Source organism: Lactuca saligna, chromosome 7 (assembly GCF_052625555.1).
Source record: "Lactuca saligna cultivar CGN05327 chromosome 7, ASM5262555v1, whole genome shotgun sequence".
Taxonomy (NCBI): Eukaryota; Viridiplantae; Streptophyta; class Magnoliopsida; order Asterales; family Asteraceae; genus Lactuca; species Lactuca saligna.
In genome coordinates, this window is record NC_136423.1 from 64,386,809 (window position 1) to 64,408,244 (window position 21,436).

Here is a 21,436-nt window from a genome sequence, read left to right on the forward strand (position 1 = left end):
CCTCAACCATCAGGTTGGAATGGCAACATACTATGTGTCCAAATATCCTCGAGATGGAATACCCCAGGACCACAACCATCAGGTTTGAATGCCCATACACTACGAGTCCATACATACTCGGGATGGAATACTCATGGCCCACAACCATCGGGTTGGCATGCCCAGGTCTGTTGGCTCCCGCACAAAGCAGATAAGCCTCAACCACTCATCAATCATGTGCACATATATCATATAATCACATAATAGTGTATAGACAAGCAAACTGATCTAACTGATCATAACGGTATAATATCATCATATCTACCAGGATATTGATCTAACGAATCATAACAATACAATATCATCATATCCAACATGATGTTGATATAACATATCATACTAGCATAACATATCAAGACAATAATCTAAAAGGATCGGCCTTGGTGCCTTAGACCCTTGAGTATAGTGAGGATAACTCACCTCGATTGTAGAAGCTTTATGGAAGAATCCTTAGTTGTTGCCCTGCCAACTTCCCGAGCTATCAATACCATAACCATATAAAATTAGTTAATAGGCAAAAACCCTAAAGTTTGGCCCAAGGTCAAACTTGGTCAAAAGTCAACGACCAATGGAAGTCAAAGTCAACAAGTCAAACTTCAGGATGAGTATGCCCAACGTACTCAGCTCATACGCATGGCGTACTTACCAACCAGAACCGAGACCCCATACGAGTACGCGCAGCGTACTCGAAGGTACCCTCGGCGTACCCGTCCAAATGACACTTTTCCATTAAGTGCTTAATCTTTTAAGTACTTAAAGGCTTAAGACACTCAAGAATACAAGAATGAACTAGCATTTCAAGTGCCTTACTCTTGATGATGGATACTTGTAGAGACATCATATTTTTTGATTTTTGCTATCTTCATCAATCCCCCAAAACCAAGTGGGTTCAAAGACTTCAAAAGTTATCATTCCAAACACTCTTTGATTTTTTTTTTAATTTCATTATAACCTATATAAATGAATCCGTGATGGTTTGGTTTTGTTATGAACTAAAAATAAACTTGTATTTTTAAAGTCTTTCATTGTTAGTTTTTGTGAAAAAACAAACTTGTATCTTCAAAGAATTGCATGGATTTTACATCCGTTAAATTCCTTCACTACTTCACTTTCGTTCACCACTACAAAATAAGATCAAAAGACTAGAGAAACACATGATTATTTAGTTAAACTAAAAATAAAAACAAAAACTAAAAAGAAATCAACAAGAAAAGAAAATGCAAACTCTTAAAAATCAGTTGTTGTGGTTGGGAGTGGTAACTCTCTTTTCTCCTTTTGCTTTTTTCACTTGCGTGCTTGAACCCTTCGAATGTACGCCTTCTTCAAATTTTCTTTATTCTTTTAACATGTGCTTTCTTCATGTTTACTTTTCGCTCTCCTGTTTTTCCCTTTCATCTTCGTATTCTTCTTCTCATTTTCTTTATGATCTTCTTTATTGAACTTCGTCTTTGTTGGTACCCGTAATCCCAAAATAAGCATGCAAAATCCATAAATCTTGAAACCAACTTTTAGTTCAGCTGGTCAAGAGTTCCATACAATTTCTTTGTAAATTGATCAAGATTTTATTATTGTCTTGCCCAATTTATTTCCTTTATTTACTAATCAGTTTTTCATTCTTTATTCACGTGTAATTTTTTTTTTATATATTTTTTTATTACTATTTAACTAGTTTTTTGATAATAGTTATTGACATATAATCGTATTAGTGAACTTTACTTATATATGAAAAATTGATACTTAGGATTTATTTTTATTTTTTTGTATAGAATCCCCAAAATCAACAGACCCATCCTGATAACAACTACTAGAACGCCTTTGGGGGGGGGGACAACGTTATGACATCGTTTCGGATGCTCCACGTCAGTAACAACATGACATTGCTGTTCCATACCAAGGAGTCTAACGGCACGAAGACGTGCCGTCTCCTCTTCTAAATTGGCCTTGTACCAATTTCCTTTTGAAGTCTCAAGGCTTCAATCCAACTGGATGCCCTAGATAGATTGATAGGCTCGGATCGATAATGGATCTGGATAAAAAAAAGTTGGGCCAAATGAAGGCTAACCCAATAAAATGTTGCATAGCCCATGCCTCATGACTTCTTAGTGGCTTGGGCCGTGGCCAAGGTCTCCCTGCCTTTGGGCCGGCCTTGCCAGTAACGCCGTTGCACTCTTCTTTGTTCCGCTCGCAGTACGAAACCTAAACCCTCGGCGAAATTGTCTAATTCGAACAGCATCGAAGATGGGAGATATTTCGTCTGGTGCCGGAGAGGATCAGAAAGCGACGAAGCTTCCGATTCCGGGCAAAAGAAACATCCTTATTACCAGTGCCCTCCCTTATGTCAACGATGTTCCTCACATTGGAAACATCATTGGAGGTAAGCAGGTTTACTGTAATTTGCTGTGCAAATGGTTAATGTTGAAGTTGAGCTTGTTTTTGTTGCATGTAGGTGTGTTGAGTGCGGATGTCTTTGCCCGGTATTGTCGACTGAGGGGATACAACGCGATATACGTATGTGGTACTGATGAGTATGGTGCAGCTACCGAGACCAAGGCTTTGGAAGAAAATTGTACTCCTAAAGAAATTTGCGACAAGTAATTAAGTTTCTGCTTTTCGATTTTAAGACCGGAATCCATGAAATAGTTATCAAGAGTGATAGATGTGTGACAATTGACTTAGGATATTGGTGTTTGTGTAACCAATTTCATTCCTGCTTATTTGGTTATTATTTTAGGTATCATGAAATTCACAGGGACGTGTATGAATGGTTTAATATAAGTTTTGATGAATTTGGACGAACATCTTCTCCACAACATACCGAAGTTTGCCAAGCAATTTTCAAAAAGTTGCAGGAGAATAATTGGCTTTTTGAGAATACAGTTGGGCAGGTGCGCCTCTGGTTATATTAAACTTGTTCTAAGCTCTTAATTTAATAATTTATTCCCTTTAGGTTCTGTAGAAGAGATAGCCACTAAATCACGAATCTCCTTTTTACATGCAGCTTTACTGTGATACATGCAGTAAGTTTTTAGCAGAGCGGCATGTTGAGGGTACCTGGCCAACACCAGAACTCATCCATCCTATATACGTATGCAAGGTAGATTCATCATTCTCCTGTTTTGTCATTATACTCTGCAAAAAGAACATTTTGTCTTTGTAACTTCTCTTCCAATTCCTATGTATATTATTATTGTTATTTTTCCTTCTGCAAACAGGTCTGCAAAACGAGGCCTAGAATTCGTGATACAGATCACTTGTTTCTTGAACTCCCTTTGTTGGAAGGTAAACTATGTGAATATGTCAACACCATGTCAGTGGCTGGTGGTTGGAGTAAGAATGTCACTCATGCAACAAATGCATGGTTTGAAGAAGGATTGAAGCAACGGTGTATTACTAGAGATTTGAAGTGGGGTGTCCCTGTCCCTTCTGATAAATTTAAAGAAAAAGTAAGCACTTTCTGCTTTACGGACGTTATATTTAGTTAATGACTTCATTCTTAGTTGTTTAAGTGGTACTATCCAACCAATCCTTCATGTCTCTTTTTTTAGGGTTAGGTTAACTTTATTATGGTTCTTGCTTCTCATACCACATATTTTCAGGTTATCTATGTATGCTTTGATGCACCTATTGGATACGTGTCAATTACTAAATGCTACACACCTGAGTGGGAGAAGTGGTGGAAAAATCCTGAAAATGTGGAGCTATATCAGTTTGTCGGCAAGGATAGTGTTCCATTTCACACTGTAAGTGTTTTTTTTTTAAGGTACAATTTCTTCATGATTTTTTTTTGTAGCTGTGTGCCTGTGTTTGCAAAACAAGAGTCTCAAGCCCGTATATTCATCTAAGGGAATTTCTATTGTTGACCTTTTGTATTACCTTTAAGAATAGCTATATGTTTTCAGATTGAATGGAATTGATATCCGGAATGGACCAATCTGGAAGGAATCTGATTCGTTCCTTTTTGTTAATTTTCATTCCTTAGGCAAGATTTATTATTATTATTATTATTATTATTATTATTATTATTTTATTTTATTTTTTATTATTATTTTTTTTATAGTGTTCATCATGGAATGGAATGAAGAGTTGTAATATAACCCCTCTTTTAATAATAATTGTTTTTAATGACAACTGTTTTTGAAGAATATCAGTTTATAAATGTGTGTGTGTGTGTGTGTGTGTATATATATATATATATATATATATATACCTTGTATTTACACATAATATAAAAATTCATTCATTCCATTTCATTGTACATTTGTACGACTTTCTTTGTTCCTTCTTCCAAGAATGGAGAAGCTTCCACATAGTTATTTCGATGACTGTTTATTCATATTGTAATGTGTTGCGATTTCTTGATGAGGATCTTAAATCTTTCTTGTGTCACTTTTTACTTTATATTCAACTTTGAAAAATAATATTCCAGGTATTGTTTCCTTCTACACTTATTGGGACTGGGGAGAATTGGACTATGATGAAGACTGTTAGTGTTACAGAGTGCTTAAATTATGAGACAGGTTTGTTCTTATGGTTTTGGCTTTAAACATGTCGCACCAACATATTGTTAATTAATGTCTGAACACTATGTGTAGGCAAGTTCTCTAAGAGTAAGGGTATAGGCATATATGGAAATGACACGAAGGATACAAATATTCCTGTAGAAGTATGGCGATACTATCTATTAACAAATAGACCCGAGGTAGGACATATGCTTTTAATATTTGATTCATGATGTGATCTTCAAATTATTCAATGGGCCAATACTTTCTTTCGTTTTGTTTATTATAATACCCTGCTTTCATGTCTTCGAATTAGAACAATGTCATCCATTTACAAAGTAATTTTCACTTCTATAATTGGGTGAATTTTTCAAAGTAGAATGCTCTAATAAGAAAGAAACCGAAATCACAATGCTATAATTGGGTAGATTTTTCAAAATAAAATAACCTTAATAAGAAAAAAGTTGAATATGAAAAGCTGTACCTATAAACAAATAAATACAAGTACATTGCTATTTATTGCATTTTGCCCTTGTTCAATTTGTTTATTGTTCCCCTTTTTCCTTATTTGTCTAGGTATCAGACACGTTATTTACATGGGCAGATTTTAAAGCGAAGTTAAACAGTGAATTGCTAAACAATTTAGGCAATTTCATAAAGCGTGTCTTGAGCTTTATTGCTAAAGATTCAGGTTTAGGATATGGTTCCATTATTCCTGATGCTCCAGATGCAGAGTCACATCTTTTAACAAAAGCTTTAGGAGATAAAATCGGTGATTATGTTGACGAATATGTAGAGGCCATGGAGAAGGTAAGTCATCATTACTGGAATTTATAAAAAAATATGGCATTATTTGTTATATATTTTATTTAAAAAGTGTTTGTTTGGTAATTGACATAGGTCAAGCTAAAGCAAGGATTGAAACTTGCAATGAGCATCTCTGGTGAGGGGAATGCATATCTACAAGTAAGTCCACAAGCTTGCAGCTTTCGTTGAGTTGCGATTTTAGAACATAGCTGGCTGGAATTGGAATTCAATTCCATTTTATTCTAGCGTACGGAATTGAATTCCGTTGCATTTCAGAAAATCCCACTTGTAAAGGCTTTCGTAAAGTCATGGAGTTAAATTTTAGTCGGCCCTCATCGTTTGTCTAAATGTCCCCAAAAATTTTATTGATATTTTTGTGAAAAATTATTTCGACATACTGAAGTCGTTTTTTACGGAAAAGTTATCAAGACTTTCATAGATTGTAATTTTGACTTCTATACCTATAAAAAAGTGGACTTTGATTATGACTTGTTCTAGAAGGTTAGATAAGTAAAATTGGAGATTCATATATATAAAAATGAATGCCATTCCATGTGACATATTTCCAAACCTATGGATGCAAATTCCTTTCAAAGCATTGTATGACCAAAATGCCCCTTAACACTATTCTATGACCATGCAGGAAAGTCGATTCTGGAAGCTTTACACGGAAGACCCCCCATCATGTTCCATAGTAATGAGAACTTCAGTGGGCATAGTTTATCTTCTTGCATGCCTTTTAGAACCTTTTATGCCATCCTTTTCCATTGAGGCAAGTAAATTTCCACTCTTTTTTTTTTTTTTTTTTGATCTAAATTCTACATTAAAAAAGTAGTACCCTTTTTACCCCTTCAAAATAATTCTTGCTATGTGTTTTGTCGATACAGGTGCTCAAGCAGCTCAATTTACCCCTTCAACTATCCCTTTCTGATGATAAAGGTGATATTAAAAAGGCCAAAACCCCTTGGGAGTTCATACCTGTTGGCCACAAAATTGGGACCCCTGCTCCATTATTTAAGGAATTGGTAAATATGTTTTACTTGTGCTCTTGTCTTGAATAGAATTAAATAATTTTTTTTTGTGTGTGCAGAATGATGAAGAAGTGGAGTTTTTCAGGAGTAAGTTTGCTGGAAGTCAAGCTAACAGTTAGAGAAATCGTGTAAGATGGATCGACCTCAATGTTTATGGATTTAGTCGTATATAAAACGAAGTTGGTTGATTTTCGTAACATTGTTTAGTATATGTATTTTGCAGTTGAAATTATGTATAAATTATGACTTTCACGAGCAATATCATACCTCCTCACTTTTGATGGGTTATACCCTTCTTTCCTTCACTTTCCTTTCTCTCACCTAAAAGCCAAGAAGTGGGAGGGAAGTCCTTCCTTCACTTATTTATTTATTTATTTTTATTTTTATTTTTATTTTTTATTTATTTTATTTATTTTATTTATTTATTTTTTATTTATTTTAAATAAAATTAACTTTTTTTGTTATGAATTATAATTTTTAAATTAATACTAAATATAAACTTAATTAAAAATAAAAAGCATTTCATTAATTTAAATAAAACTTACATTAAACTTGAATTATAAAAAAAAGTAGAAACACACACACACACATAAACTAAAAATCAAACAAACCACTAACGACTTACGGAAAAAAAAATTTCAGAATTTTTTCTCTCTTCATTACGAGCTCGAGAGCCGGTCCTGAGAGAAGATCGATGTTTTCCATCAAAAACTTCATGTCTTTCATTTCTTGTCTCTTCGTTCGCTCCTTTTTCCTTGTTTCTTCTTTTTCTTTGTTGAAAACCAAACGTTTGGAGAAATTTATATTATATCGATCAAACGAAGATGTTATCTTCCGCATTTCATCATTGTTCATGCTGAAATCAGATGCACTCGAAGTAGTCTCTTTTCCCTTTCTCTTCGCTTTGTTCCTACCCATTGGGCGTTTAATTTCTTCTAGCTCGAGTTCATCGTTTTGATTTAAATCTTGACTGATCCGAGCATCGGAGGAAGTTGTGTAACCATTAGAGTCCGTTTTCGTACGCTTTGATTGTTAGACTCCAAAAATAAAATCCCGCTCGTATTTTTTCCACCTAGGACTTCGGACCAATAATTTCATTTTAATACAACTTCGGACCAATATATATATATATATATATATATATATATATATATATATATATATATATATATATATATATATATATATATATATATATATATATATATATGAGGGTTCAATTGAGAAAAAAAAAGGTTGAGAATGGGGGAATCATTCTCAGCCACTCATTTATTTTTGCCGCAAAAGCCTCCGTCGTACCAGCAGAAATGGGAAAAGAATAGATATATGTTTTTGAACAAAACACGTTTTCTTAAACTATGCTAATCATTACCTTAATCTATACAAAAACATAATTTTTTCGATTTTTTTAATTTTTAAGAGGCTATTTTTATCGAAAAATGATTTTAAATATACCAAAATTCATGATTTTTTATTCTCTACAAATAGACATCTATATTGATATAATTTTAAGATAAAATAAAAAAAATATTTTTTTATATTTTCACATATCGTTATTCATAAGTGAATAAAAATGAATCAGATTTTTAGTACAGTACATTTGTTATTCAGTTATGAATAAAAACTATGATTAATTTTTTTTTTTTTTTTTTTTTTTACAGTTTAAATATCATTCATATATATGAGTATAACATATAATAAACATAGTATATTCATATTTAAATATTAGACGATGCATTCACTTATGAATATTACATAGTATATTCACTTGTGAATATTAGATGGTATATTCACTTATGAATATTAGATAATATTTTCATATCTGAATATTACATAGTATTACATGGTATATCACATGTGAATATTACATAGTATATTCATTTGTGAATATTAGATGATATATTCACTTATGAATATTAGATAATATTTTCATATCTGAATATTACATAGTATTACATGGTATATCACATGTGAATATTACATAGTATATTCATTTGTGAATATTAGATGATATATTCACTTATGAATATTACACAGTATATTCACATATGAATATTACACAGTATATTCACATATGAATATTACAAGTTATTTTTACAAATATATATAATTTTTATATGTTATTCACATATGAATAACATACAGACATGCATATTTGGTTTTTTATTTTAATAATCATATACTGAGAAAACATATTCATATATGAATATAACGTGCTAATTTAGTAATGCATTTCATTAAACAGTTGAAGTGCATACAATTTAACTTTTTTTTTTAAAAATGTTAGAAACATGATATTTTGACTATTGTAATCTACAAAAGAGTAGATTAATAGAGAATTATATGAAATTTTTCAAAAAAAAAAAAAACGATTTGATATTTTTCTAACCTCAATGTTCAAGTTTTATTTGATAATCGATGTTGCATGAATGATATGAAGTGGATTTTTGTTGATTATCGATGATGTTGATCTAATAACGCTGGGAGTATAATTAATCATTGATGTTGAAGATCTGATCGTATTCAAGCACAATTGAAGGTTGAATTAAAAGAACCAAAAATAAATTTTTGTTGTTAACTGTTGAATCGTGTTGATTATTGACGAAGATCGATGATTGATTAGCACTGGATGATGTTGATTATGGTTTAATTGAAGAAATCTGGATGATTGTTGAAAGTTGGAGAAGAAATTTGGATGATGAACGATGAATGAGTTTGAAGTACAGATACGTATTTGAGATTGAAGGTTGTTCTTATATTTACAAGTTTGCCACCGTGTCTTTTTATGCTTGAATAAAATAAGTGGCTGAGAATGATTCTCCCATTCTCAACTTTTTTTATTTTCTCAATTGAACTCACCTATATATATATATATATATATATATATCAATCCTTAGCTACAGTAAACTGTTAAGGATTTGACATAAGTGATCTCCTGATTATGACAATTGTCGAAATTGGTCCTTATTTATATATGTATGGTCAATTTTGTCTATTTTCTGCTTTTCTTTTCAGGAGGTCCTTTTAGACTTTTTTTTTTTTCAAATTAGTTATACACGTGTTAGTCCTATCTGCCTTTCACCGTCTCTGTAAGCCAATCAAATTAAGGCTACCCGGAGTGGCGTCTATGAAGACGCGTGATGCTGATGTGGCATGCCTGAAGACGCGTGAACACCGCCCCAAGGGCTGGTGTTCGTGGTGTGGCGTGGATCGGAAGACGGAGGTTTCTATTGGTTGCTTCTTTTTTGCCCCCTATTTCCGGTGGTTTTGCTTTTAATCTATCGAATTGAAAAAAAAAAGAAGAAGAAGAAGAATAAGACCGGGAGGAGACCCGTTTTACAGAAAAATCGGGTGAAGAAGACAACGAATTGCACATTTTATATGATTTAATTCAAATTACATATTTGGTCCCCGAGATTCTGGTATTTAATCTTATTATACCGTTTCACTTTTATTTGAATTATGTTAAACCGTTAACTATATATAATTAATTATGTTTATTTACATTAATAATATGTTTATTTGAATTTTTAATTAGTGAAATGATTACTTATGTTTACAATAATGTTTTTTTTATTTAATCTAATGTTTTAAAATTAAAAAAATAAAACATAAATATTGTTAGTGGTGATCATTTTCAAGGTTTAGAGGGTCCAAGGTTTAGAGGGTTGGTGGTGGGTTGGGTGTGAAGCTGGCGTCAGCACTTTTCCGGTGGAGTGAGTGTGAACACTCCCCATAGCCTAAGATCGGTGTCGTTCACTCCCCATAGCCTAAGATCGGTGTCGTTCGTCTTCGCCGCCTATCTCTCGATTACATTACTATAGTCTCACATTTTACTTTATCCTCCCCAAATCGAGTCTCCTCCCTTCTTCTACCTGCTGCTACCTCCACCGCTTCAGACGATGTACCAACAACCAACCACCGGAGTTCGCCGTTTACCCTCTGCTCCACTACCGTCTCCACCAGAAAAAAATGACGCCCCCGATATACCATCGCTTCCTCGCTTTTTTTTTTTTTATCTCATTAATTTCCACATTAAATTTGTCGACTCTGCTAACAGAAGCCGCACATTCTTCTCAACCTAGCGGCTTCTGATTGGAAATCAAGAAGGAATTCAGGTTGCCCCATCTCCGATGAAGAAGCCATCATCACTGTTCGTCGCGAGAAGCAACGAAGATTCGGTCGATGCGTTTGTAGATTCTAGGGTTTATCATGGTTCTGTTGATTGATTAGATTTTGATGACCCCACGACCCAATTTATGATCAAAGATAAGGTTGATAAATGGAAAAATGAAGGTACGAACCGCAGGGGTTCTCGATTCCTCTATGATGACCAACGGAGAGTGCCTCATCGGGTTAGTTTGTCTACCATGATTAGTTTAATCCTTCGCCTACCTAACGTTCGTTCTTTCACCGCTTCAGATACATTTTCTTCTTCATTCTATTTAGTCGGCAGCGCTTAATCCCACCACCGATCACTCAAAACCTTCAATCGCTTTGAGTGTCGACAACCACCACACCAGAACCTCACGGTAGCATGAACAAGGTGCTTCAAAGTTCAAATTTCAACTTACTTTATGGTTTTTCACAATTCATCAATTCTAGCTGACGGTGCTTCTCTTCCTCAGTCCATGTATCCACGGTAACCACTCTCTTTATTATACTCTTCATATTCGTTCTCAAATCTTGATTAATTCAACTTGATTTCGGGCTGTAGTGTTCAAATATGTGATAAATTGTCATGTCCGCCAACCGTTTGATGTAAGTTTTCTCCACCTGCTCACCGATGTCCTTTCCCTGTTCAATTCAAATCGACCCATTTCAAGGCTTGCTGTGTGGCATCATCGACTGGATAGAGCATCGTTCCCTCTTCCAATCAACCGTCTCCATAATCTGAATCTATGTATTGTAAGTAATGAGTGAAGTTTGTTTACTTAGTTTCCTGTTTTCATTTTATGAATTTATAAGAATCCCAAATTTCTTTGTCTCCTGTACGCCAATGGGTTTTACTTTTCTTTCTATATTTATTGAGGTTATAATCTAATAATGTTACCTGAAGACCCAACCAAAAACCATGCTCAAAGCCCTAAAATAAGAAGCCTCCTGAGGTAAATTAAGTTTTTATTTTGTTATGTATTCAAGTTTATGAATTATACATGGTCATTTAGGCATTTATCTACTTTTTTTAATCATTTTTGGCTTTAGGTCGAAGGAAAGAGGAGCAACAACAGAAGCTTACTCTGACAAAATTGATCAATAATGTGAGTTGGTTTATATGTGTTCTTATTTCATTATTTTCAAATAATATATGAAATGAAGTTTGTTTCTCACATCTATTAATTGCCTCCTACTATCTGCATCAAAGGTTGTGGGGAACAATGTAAACATAAATAAATATCCTTTGAGTATTCATATAGGGATGCGTAACTTGAAGATTTCCACATCTGATGAGTTATGGAGAGCCATCCGGAATTTCCGGCCATCAGCCTTGGTTAGAGTTTCAGATGGTAAGTCGATCTATAAAGGGTGGGTGGACAGGACATCATAAACACGATTAAAATCTGGAGTAAGGATAACTGTTGCGATCAAGATTTTAAACACAAATAATGTTCAGAGTCTCAGTGAGTGGCAGGTCTGTTTGCCTATTATACAATCAAATTTTGTTTCCTTTGGTTTGAATTTTCACCTCAAGGCTAGGTCCAACTTTGAAATTTGTTAAAACTTTTGAGTTTAGTTATAGTCCTTTATAAAAAAACTGCTATTTTGCTTTATAGAAAGAGAGATATATCCTGTTATAGCATTTTATCATTAATGTATTAAACGATGAGTTGTGTTTCAGTGTGTCACGGGAAGAAGTGAGTCAGGGAAGGTTTAGTCATTCCAATTTTGTTAATACCTTTTTTGTGAACTTTTTTTTTTTGGCATTTTTATTTGGATTTGCTTTCTTGAAGGTGATCATGGTGCTCCAGCCGAGTATGTGATTCTTGAACACTCTGTAGTCATTCATTACATCAAACTCTATATCTCATTGAATCATAAAACGGGTATATCTATTTTACGTGTGTTTGATCACAAACTTATTTTTTTCCCTAACTATCATCTTATACACTTTCTATTGTATCGTCACTGTCATCTTCATCGGTGTGGAATCGGGTTCATACAACTGATTTCGGAAGCTTGCGGTTGCATCTGAGGTTGGCATTGCAACGGTTTTGAAGAATCATTGTTCAACTGCAGAAATTGCAGATAAAAAGGTAAAAGATTTAGACTTTAGATGTTGGTGATGAATCTTAAAAAAAGGTATGATTTTTGTTCTTTGATGCAACAATTTTCGTATTTTTTTGTTGTGTTTAACTATTTTTTGATGTTAGATCTTTGACGTGGGGTTTTGAACGAAAGAACAATTTGGTGGCTAACTTGGTTGCTAAGTGTTTTGATTTTGATTTTTTAAACTTTTTCTTTGGATCACAAGTTTTAGGTGATGCTGATTGTTTTTTAACCTATAGCTTTTAGTGACAATATACTAGGTTTCACACTTTGCATTTGGGTTCTTCAGATTTACACTTTACATCTTGAGTTAATGTTGGAATAAAATGATATCATCCTTGTGCAATTTAATGATTCACATGTCTAAATGTTTTATGATGTCAATGTTAATTTACCATATCTCTGGTTCATGTGTGTTTTTTGTATTGTTGAAGGGTATTTCAAACATTTGACTTAGAAATATCTACTGAGAATAGAAACATACTTGCTCTTTTTTTCAATATAAGCAATGTACTTTATCTATTACCCATAATACTAGCGGACGTCGCTTACAATCATTGATTAATTTATTTAAAATATTTAAGACTCACCCAGCTATGTTAAAATTTGAAGGGTTGATGCAGGTTCTAAATTTTGATGGGGAGGTTTCGACTCAATTCGTATGGATATATTTCCAGTTAATTAAGATGACTGTCTCACAAATTACATGTATGATAACAATCCGTATAAAAATATACATCACTTTGGAATTTATCACTGGAGGTGAGCAATTTGATAAAGTTGTAAGTCTCAGCTCTCCGAGCAAGGTCAAATGGATGTATTTTGGTCATTTGGTTTCCATGGACTCATAAATCTAAAGCATGTTCACCGGGTCTATCATGGACGCCTTAGTGAAGCAGAAGCTAGAAGATTTTAAGCATAGCCATAGTAAAAGTGACTCGTGCAACGCACGTGCCTCTTCACTAGTTATTATATATATATATATATATATATATATATATATATATATATATATATATATATATATATATATATATAGGGTTAGGTTCATATAAGATAATAGTATTTTGTGAGACAAGAAGACCAAATCTTGACCATTCATTTTGAATAATCAAAAGTTGAAATTAAATTAGATTAAACCACAAGAAACATAAAGTAGGCGGTGATATTTTTGTAATTAAATGGATCTTTGGGATTGGAATAAAGCATGGAGGGGTAGTAATGGAATTTTACATTCTTTTTCATTCAACTCACAGAAAACATTCGATATTCTTTCTAAAAACCCTAGATACGAACCCATTGGATCCAATCTCGATCATCGACATCTTCTTCCTTCACAAATTTGTTTCAGATCAACCATAAATCTAAGTTGATCTTTTGATTCGAGCTCCTTATTCTCATTATATCTTAAATTCATCTTCCTATTCATACACGAAAACCCTCAATAATCAACTTTAACACTTCTACCTTAAATTCATCTTTCGATTCATACACGAAAACCCTCGATAATCAACTAGAACACTAAAAGCCTTTTGATTTTGATTTTGATATCGAATCAAATTGCTCATTCTATAGATTCTGATTCTGATTTTGTGTCAACATTTGTTCCAAGTAAGTATAATACTACAAACCCCTTGTTCTTAATCAATAAGCTTACGTGTTCTTATTATAGAAAGTTGTGTCTGTGTGAGAGATATTTTTTTTTTGAGATTTTTTTTTTAAATCATTGTGTATTTTCAACAAATGTTTTATAATCGAGATATTTCAGCGATATATATTTTAAAGTCAGGATGTAATGAAATATATCATTATAACCATACAATATAAACCTACATCTGAGTGTGTGATTTATATAAAGTCTATGAAATCATTAAGAGATATATATCTAAATGTTAACTCTACATGTTATTCAAAAGTGTTCTAATTATTCCTCATTTCATTTGATCTAAATATTCTAAATCAAAATACACAAGAATGTTATGATATTCTAAATAATTGTTCATCATTTAATTATATTTAGATCCATAAACTGTTTAATACTATATATTTTGGTAACATAAAACTCTTGTTATGATTGTAGTATAGTGTTTAGTCAAAAAAATCTTTAAATGTTCCACTATGTATTCAAGTGAATTTTATGTTGACCGATATTAGAAATTTGTTGCTATGTATGTATAGAACTGTAACCAGATTATATGTCTTCAACTGTCACACCCCCAAACCGAATTGGTAGAAACATTCGGGGGCGGAAGACATCATGTACAATATCATAACAAAAATATCATAACAAAGCATAATAATAAAACAAGCAACAACATCCATTGCATTAATAGAATAGTTAAATACATGTGTGTTCTTGTTTAAAGTTTCAATGACACCAAAAAGTTTAATAATCAAAATAATGTCGAGGAATCCGCTCCGTCTTCTCAAAAGCTGTACGGGTGTACATGTCTACTGGTTTCCTGAGAATACAAGTTATTTTGAAAGAGAGTATCAACATAAATGTTGGCGAGTTCATAAGTATTCAGTGTCGTTTGCTTGTACTTGTGTTGTAAAATGTTTGTATCCATATAGTAAAATGTTTGTGTTTGTATCATGAAAATGTTTGTTTACTTTCCAAGAAAATCTTATATTTCCTGCTTATAATGAAATGTAGCCTTCAACCCAAGGCCCGACTGTTTGTATTTTCGTTCTCATGTAAAAATGTAATGTTTATGTTTGTACTTTATATATGTATCAACGTATGTTTTCCATATAGTTACTATCTTTTACTATGAAAATAGTATGTTTTAATCCAATGATACCATCATTGTACAATGAAATGGAAAAATGAAGACTCATAGTCGTATTAAATGTACCATAAGCTTCGGAGAGTCTTATTGCCTTTAAAACCGAATTGGTTATTTAAGGTTAAAATGTGATGTGGTTGTAACCATACTTGATCGACCTAGTATAAACACGCCTCTATTCGGACGCTGAAGTGGTATGACATTTGATCACCCGTGGACCTGCAGGACCCACTGTAGCTAGCAGCGAGGTGTGGGATGGTCAATCCCGTATTGATCTATACTCAAACTCACGCTCTCCCTCCAAGAGACTCTGGTTACAAAACGTGGCACAACAATGTATTGTTGTGTCATGATGTAGTATCTCACATCCTAGTTGTCATGTACATGTATAGTGTGTATGTTCCTTATGTTTCTTGTAAATGTATTTGTATGTGTATAGTGTTCCTTTCTGTTTCTTGTAAATGTATACGTATATGTATAATGTTCCTTTCTGTTTCTTGTAAATGTATATGTATATGCATAGTGTTCCTTTATGTATTTGTGTGTGTGTGTGTATATATATATATATATATATATATATATATATATATATATATATATATATGTATAGTGTGTTCTCTAAACTATGCCTATTATTGTTTACTAGTATGTTTGTTTTGTAACTGACTTATAGAAAAGACTCAATTGCTCAGTGTGTACAATTGAGTTAAGTATAACTTTAAAGGTAAGAATTAATATTCATATATGTATTTAACATGTATAATTATGAGTTAATCAACAGTCGGACTAATGTATCCTACCCTAAGCCCTCAACCAAAGAAGGAACATGAGTCAAGGTCATTAACATTAGTCCTAAGTCCATTAAAGCATACTTAAACTTAAATATATAAAGGAATATGGTTTGAAATTAAAAGAGTTTAAAAGCAGTTTGAAAGTAAAAGCAGTTTGAAAGTAATTTTAGAAGCAGTTTGAATAAGTTTTTTGAATAGGATGTCTAGCAGTCTTTTGAAAACAATATCTTTCTAATGTTTGTAAGTTGTTCAAATGTATATAATAATAGCACAACTTAATTGTGTTCAACTTGTATCCCCCCGCCCCTATAAAAGCATTTAAAATAGTTAAAAAGTTGATTGTAGGGGTATGAACTCACATGATGTGAGTAACTTGGATGAATGACAAAGATAGGATGGTTGGCAACATAGGAGAAGTCTTGAGCACAAAGGAATCCTATTAAGCATATAATCACATATATGTGCATACAATTGGTGTTTATAACTACTAACTTAGTGTAAGATACAACCTAAGGATGTAGGAAACACTCCCAATGAAGTGTTAAAGCCACATGTGGAAGGCTAAATGATGATCACGACCACATAAGAGGAGTTCACGGCCTCATGATGTGTTCACGCCCCAAGATCCTATGAAGGGTTCACGACCGTGAACCCTTGAAGATCTTGAAGATGGTGATGAAAATGATGTTTTAATGGACGACATCAAGGCACTTGTCGTGAATAAGATGAATAACAAGTAAAAAAGGATGAATCACTTACGTTTTTGAAGAGAAAGGAGGGTTTTCCTTTGATGATACTTGAGAGAGAAGAGGGCAGTTCACGGTTAAAGTGGGAGAAATAGGAAGGAAATGAAGAATGAATATATATATATATATATATATATATATATATATATATATATATATATATATATATATATATATATATATATATATATATATATATATATAGACAGCCTAATTTTGTGAGACCCTGAGATGATTTTTTTTTATTTTATATTTTTTTAGTTAATTCAAGTTCCGAAAATAATATTAATTTTTTTTTTTGGATTTTTCCGTTTATTTTGCATTTTAAAATTATTTTTTAGAATATGTACAGTGTAATATTCTATTAGAACATTTCACGTATTTTTAAAAAAAGCGAGATTTTTTTTAGTTAATTCAAGTTCCAAAAATAATATTTTAAAAAAAGAATTTTTAGATTTTTCCATTTATTTTGCATTATAAAATAATTTTTTAGAATATATCAGTGTAATATTCTATTAGAATATTTCACGTATTTAAAAAAAAAAACAGGATTTTTTTTATTTTTTTTATTTTTTTAGTTAATTCAAGTTCCGAAAATAATACTTAAAAAAAGAATTTTTGGGTTTTTCCATTTATTTTGCATTTTAAAATTATTTTTAGATTTGGTCTCACGGTCTCACAAAATTAGAATTGTCTCAAATGAACTTGAATATATATATATATATATATATATATATATATATATATATATATATATATATATATATATATATATATATATATATATATATATATATATATATAGCCGTGAACCTAGTTTGCGGCCGTAAACACCCCTTGGAGATGTTTCTGGCACGGATGCAAAACACTGATTCCCAACTAGCACTTCCCATAATTCAACCCTTGAGTGTACTAGGCTTTCGAGGTTCTCAAATTAAACCTAAACATTTTAAGCAAATATCAGAAACAAGTTTGACCCTTGATTGATTGGGTTGACTTACAAACAGAGAGTTCGGGTTGTCATATCATCCCACCGTTAAAGTGAATTTCGTACCGAAATTAAGAGTTAGAATTACACATAGGCTAAGGGAAAAGATGAGGATGCTTAAATTTCATTTAATCCTCCCATTCCCAAGTGAATTCGGGTCCCCGCTTTGCGTTCCAGTGGACCTTCACTATAGGAATACGACTTTGTTTTATTCGCTTGACTTCCCTATCCATGATTTCTACAGGTTCTTCTACGAAGTGTAAGTTCTTATTTAGTTCAATCTCGTCGAGAGGTATAACAAGTGTATCATCGGACATACACTTCTTTAGGTTCAACACATGAAATGTGGGGTGTACGTTGCTAAGTTCTTGCGGTAGACGAAGTTTGTAAGCTACTGGGCCGATTCTAGCGAGAATCTCAAAAGGCCCAACGTACCTTGGATTTAGTTTACCACGCTCACCGAAGTGTATCATGCCCTTCCAGGGTGAGACTTTTAATAGAACCAAGTCACCGAACTGGAATTCCAAGGGTTTTCGTAGTTTGTCTGCGTAGCTTTTCTGTCGGTCTCGCAAAGCTTTCAGTCGCTCACGAATTTGAACAATCTTCTCTATAGTATATCAGATGATTTCCGAACTGGTGAGAGTGTTGTTGGGAACTTGTCCCCGGGCTAGTTGCGTGTCGCCCACCTCAACCCAGCACAGAGGGGATCTGCACTTTCAGCTATATAGGGCTTCAAATGGAGCAACCTTTATACTAGTGTGATAACTATTATTGTATGAGAATTCAAAAAGGGATAAATGTGTGTCCCATGCCTTTCCGAAATCAATCACACAGCCTCGCAACATATCTTCTAGGGTTTGAATCGTCCTCACACTCTGTCCGTCAGTCTGCGGATGATAGGCCATACTCATATCCATCCTGGTTCCCAAAGACTTCTGTAGTGACTGCTAGAACCTCGAGGTGAACCTAATATCTTTATTAGAGATAATGGATATAGGTACCCCGTGCAGTCGAACGATCTCTCTGATGTATGTGCTGGTCAAATTCTCCATCTTATCAGTTTCTTCGAGCGGTAGGAAGTGTGCAGACTTGGTCAACTTGTCAATGATCACCCAAATGGTATTGTGACCACCCGCTATCTTGGGAAACTTGGTTATGAAGTCCACAGTAATCGGCTCCCACTTCCACTCAGGTATCTCTGGTTGTTGTAGTAGACCTGAGGGTTTTTGGTATTCGACCTTAACCTTGGCGCAAGTAAGGCACATGCCCACGAAGGTATCAATCTCTGCTTTCATGTTAGGCCACAAGTATAACCTTTTGAGATCCAGATACATCTTATCCGTACCTGGGTGAATGGAGTATCGAGTGTTGTGCGCTTCCTTCATGACCACGTCTTTGAAACCACCATGCCTCGGTATCCAGATCCGGTCCATGAGATATAACGCTCAGTTACCCCTGACTTCTAGATTCTTGTCCATTCCTCTCAGGGCTTCACCCGCCACATTTCCAAGTTTCAAGGCTTCCTTCTGAGCCTCCTTAATTCGTGTGGACAGGTGCGAATGGATAGTCATGGTCAATGATTTGATTCTATAACCTAAGTACTCCTTCCGACTTAGAGTGTCAGTAACTACATTGGCTTTGCCGAGATGATAACGAATTTTGCATTCGTAGTCATTCAGTAGCTCGATCCACTGTCGTTGCCTCATGTTGAGTTCCTTCTGGTTGAGTATGTGTTGACGAATTTTATGATTCGTAAAGATAGTGCTCTTCGTTCCGTATAAGTAGTGTCTCTAGATCTTCAGAGCAAATACGACTGCTCCTAACTCCAGATCGTGCGTAGTATAGTTAACTTCGTGTGTCATGAGGCATAGGCGATGACCTTTCCTCGTTGCATTAGAACACAACCTAGTCCTTGGTTGGATGCATCGCAGTACACTATAAAGTCTTCTATCCCTTATGGGAGAGATAGTATCGGTGTGCTGCATAGGGCTTGTTTTAGCGTTTAGAACGCTTTCTCTTGTTTTCCTTCCCAGCTAAAAGTCACACCCTTCTGAGTCAGGGTTGTAAGTGGCTTAGCTATCCTTGAGAAGTTTTGAATGAATCTGCGGTAGTAGCCAGCGAGGCCTAAAAATTGATGAATCTCAGTAGGCGTTCTTGGCACTGACCAGTTCTCGATTGCCTTAATCTCTGAAGGATCCATGTGAATTCCTTTTCGCTGACCACGTGACCCAAAAATTCGACTCTTCGAATCAAAAATTCGCATTTAGAGAACTTCGCATATAGTTTCTCGGCTCGTAGTCTTTCCAAGACTTGGCGTAGATGTTGACTATGCTCCTCCTACTACGCGAATAGACTAGTATATTTTCGATGAATACAATCACGAACTTATCTAAGTATGGTCGACACACTCTGTTTATTAAATCCATGAACACTACGGGCGCATTGGTTAATCCGAAGGGCATCACTACGAACTCGTAGTGACCATAACGAGTCCGGAAGGCTGTTTTGGGCACATCGATGGTACCCGGATCTTAGATCAATCTTTGAGAAGTAGCTCACTCCTTGGAGTTGGTCAAATAAGTCGTCGATGTGTGGTAGAGGGTATCAGTTCTTGATGGTTAACTTGTTGAGCTCGCGGTAATAGAAGTACATACGGAACAATCCATCTTTCTTCTTCACGAACAAGACTGGCACTCCCCAGGGTGAGAAGCTTGGTCTAATGAATCCCTTGCTGAGTAGTTCGTTTAGCTGATCGGATAGTTCCTGCATCTCGGCTGGTGTTAATCGACAAGGTGATTTGTCTACAGGGGTCGTTCTAGGAATTAAGTTGATTCTGAACTCGACTTGTTGTTGCGGTGGTACTCCCGGAAGATCTTCAGGAAAGACATCAGGAAAGTCACAGACCTCAGGGATGTCCTTAAGGTCTTTCACCCTTTTGTTCGTATCTATAACACGAGCTAAGAATACATTGTACTATTTTTGTAAGTACTTCTGTGCTTGGATGCATGAGATGATTCGAAGATTTGCGTATGGTTTGTCGCTGTAGATCACTAAGGTTTTAGTACTCGGTAGATTTAGACGGACAACTTTCTCGAAACACAGAATGTTAGCATGATTGAGACTCAACCAGTCCATGCCAACGATAACATCAAAACTCTTGATTGACACAGGCATAAGGTTGATCGAAAACGAATAGTTATCTAGCGTGAGGGTAAAACCTATGTAAATCTCGTTAGAGCTCTCGGTCTTTCCGTTAGCCATTTCTATGACGAATGTTTCTTTTAGTGTTGTCGGGAACTTATCCCCAGGCTAGTTGCGTGTCGCCCACCTCAGCCCAACACAGAGGGGATCTGCACTTTCGGCCATATAGGGCTTCAAATGGAGCAACCTTTATACTAGTGTGATAACTATTATTGTGTGAGAATTCGACAAGGGGTAAATGTGTGTCCCATGCCTTGCTGAAATCAATCATACAGGCT

At 34.3% G+C, this 21,436-nt stretch overlaps 1 protein-coding gene and 1 long non-coding RNA gene across 9 annotated transcripts; both read left to right on the forward strand.

Annotated features, from left to right (window-relative positions):
* The first annotated feature begins 2,221 nt into the window (after positions 1-2,221).
* LOC145005678 (putative methionine--tRNA ligase) lies at positions 2,222-6,664 on the forward strand. Its single transcript, XM_078964796.1, has 13 exons — positions 2,222-2,413; positions 2,486-2,630; positions 2,771-2,924; positions 3,038-3,133; positions 3,252-3,482; positions 3,636-3,779; positions 4,466-4,556; positions 4,632-4,738; positions 5,115-5,348; positions 5,439-5,504; positions 5,989-6,117; positions 6,233-6,370; positions 6,436-6,664. The coding sequence occupies exons 1-13, from the start codon at positions 2,278-2,280 to the stop codon at positions 6,493-6,495; spliced, it is 1,731 nt and encodes a 576-aa protein (XP_078820922.1). The 5' UTR covers positions 2,222-2,277; the 3' UTR covers positions 6,496-6,664.
* Positions 6,665-10,076: 3,412 nt separating this feature from the next.
* Positions 10,077-13,501, forward strand: LOC145005025 (uncharacterized). 8 transcript variants are annotated; one of them, XR_013662489.1, is made up of 5 exons: positions 10,077-10,731; positions 10,799-11,018; positions 11,094-11,484; positions 11,582-12,245; positions 12,328-12,994. It is a non-coding gene; the product is annotated as an uncharacterized LOC145005025 (long non-coding RNA). The 8 variants fall into 8 exon arrangements; XR_013662488.1 differs by having other exon boundaries at positions 10,078-10,731; positions 11,582-12,008; positions 12,216-12,994; XR_013662485.1 differs by adding an exon at positions 13,256-13,501 and having other exon boundaries at positions 10,080-10,731; positions 11,582-12,630.
* Positions 13,502-21,436: the final 7,935 nt, after the last annotated feature.

What these genes read in the sequence shown, in the direction of transcription:
- LOC145005678 (XM_078964796.1), top strand. Translation starts at nt 2,278, where the DNA reads ATGGGAGATATTTCGTCTGGTGCCGGAGAGGATCAGAAAGCGACGAAG. An exon ending in ATGTAGAGGCCATGGAGAAG is followed by an intron (nt 5,349 to 5,438) that starts GTAAGTCATCAT and finishes TAATTGACATAG; the next exon opens with GTCAAGCTAAAGCAAGGATT. An exon ending in TGCCATCCTTTTCCATTGAG is followed by an intron (nt 6,118 to 6,232) that starts GCAAGTAAATTT and finishes TTGTCGATACAG; the next exon opens with GTGCTCAAGCAGCTCAATTT.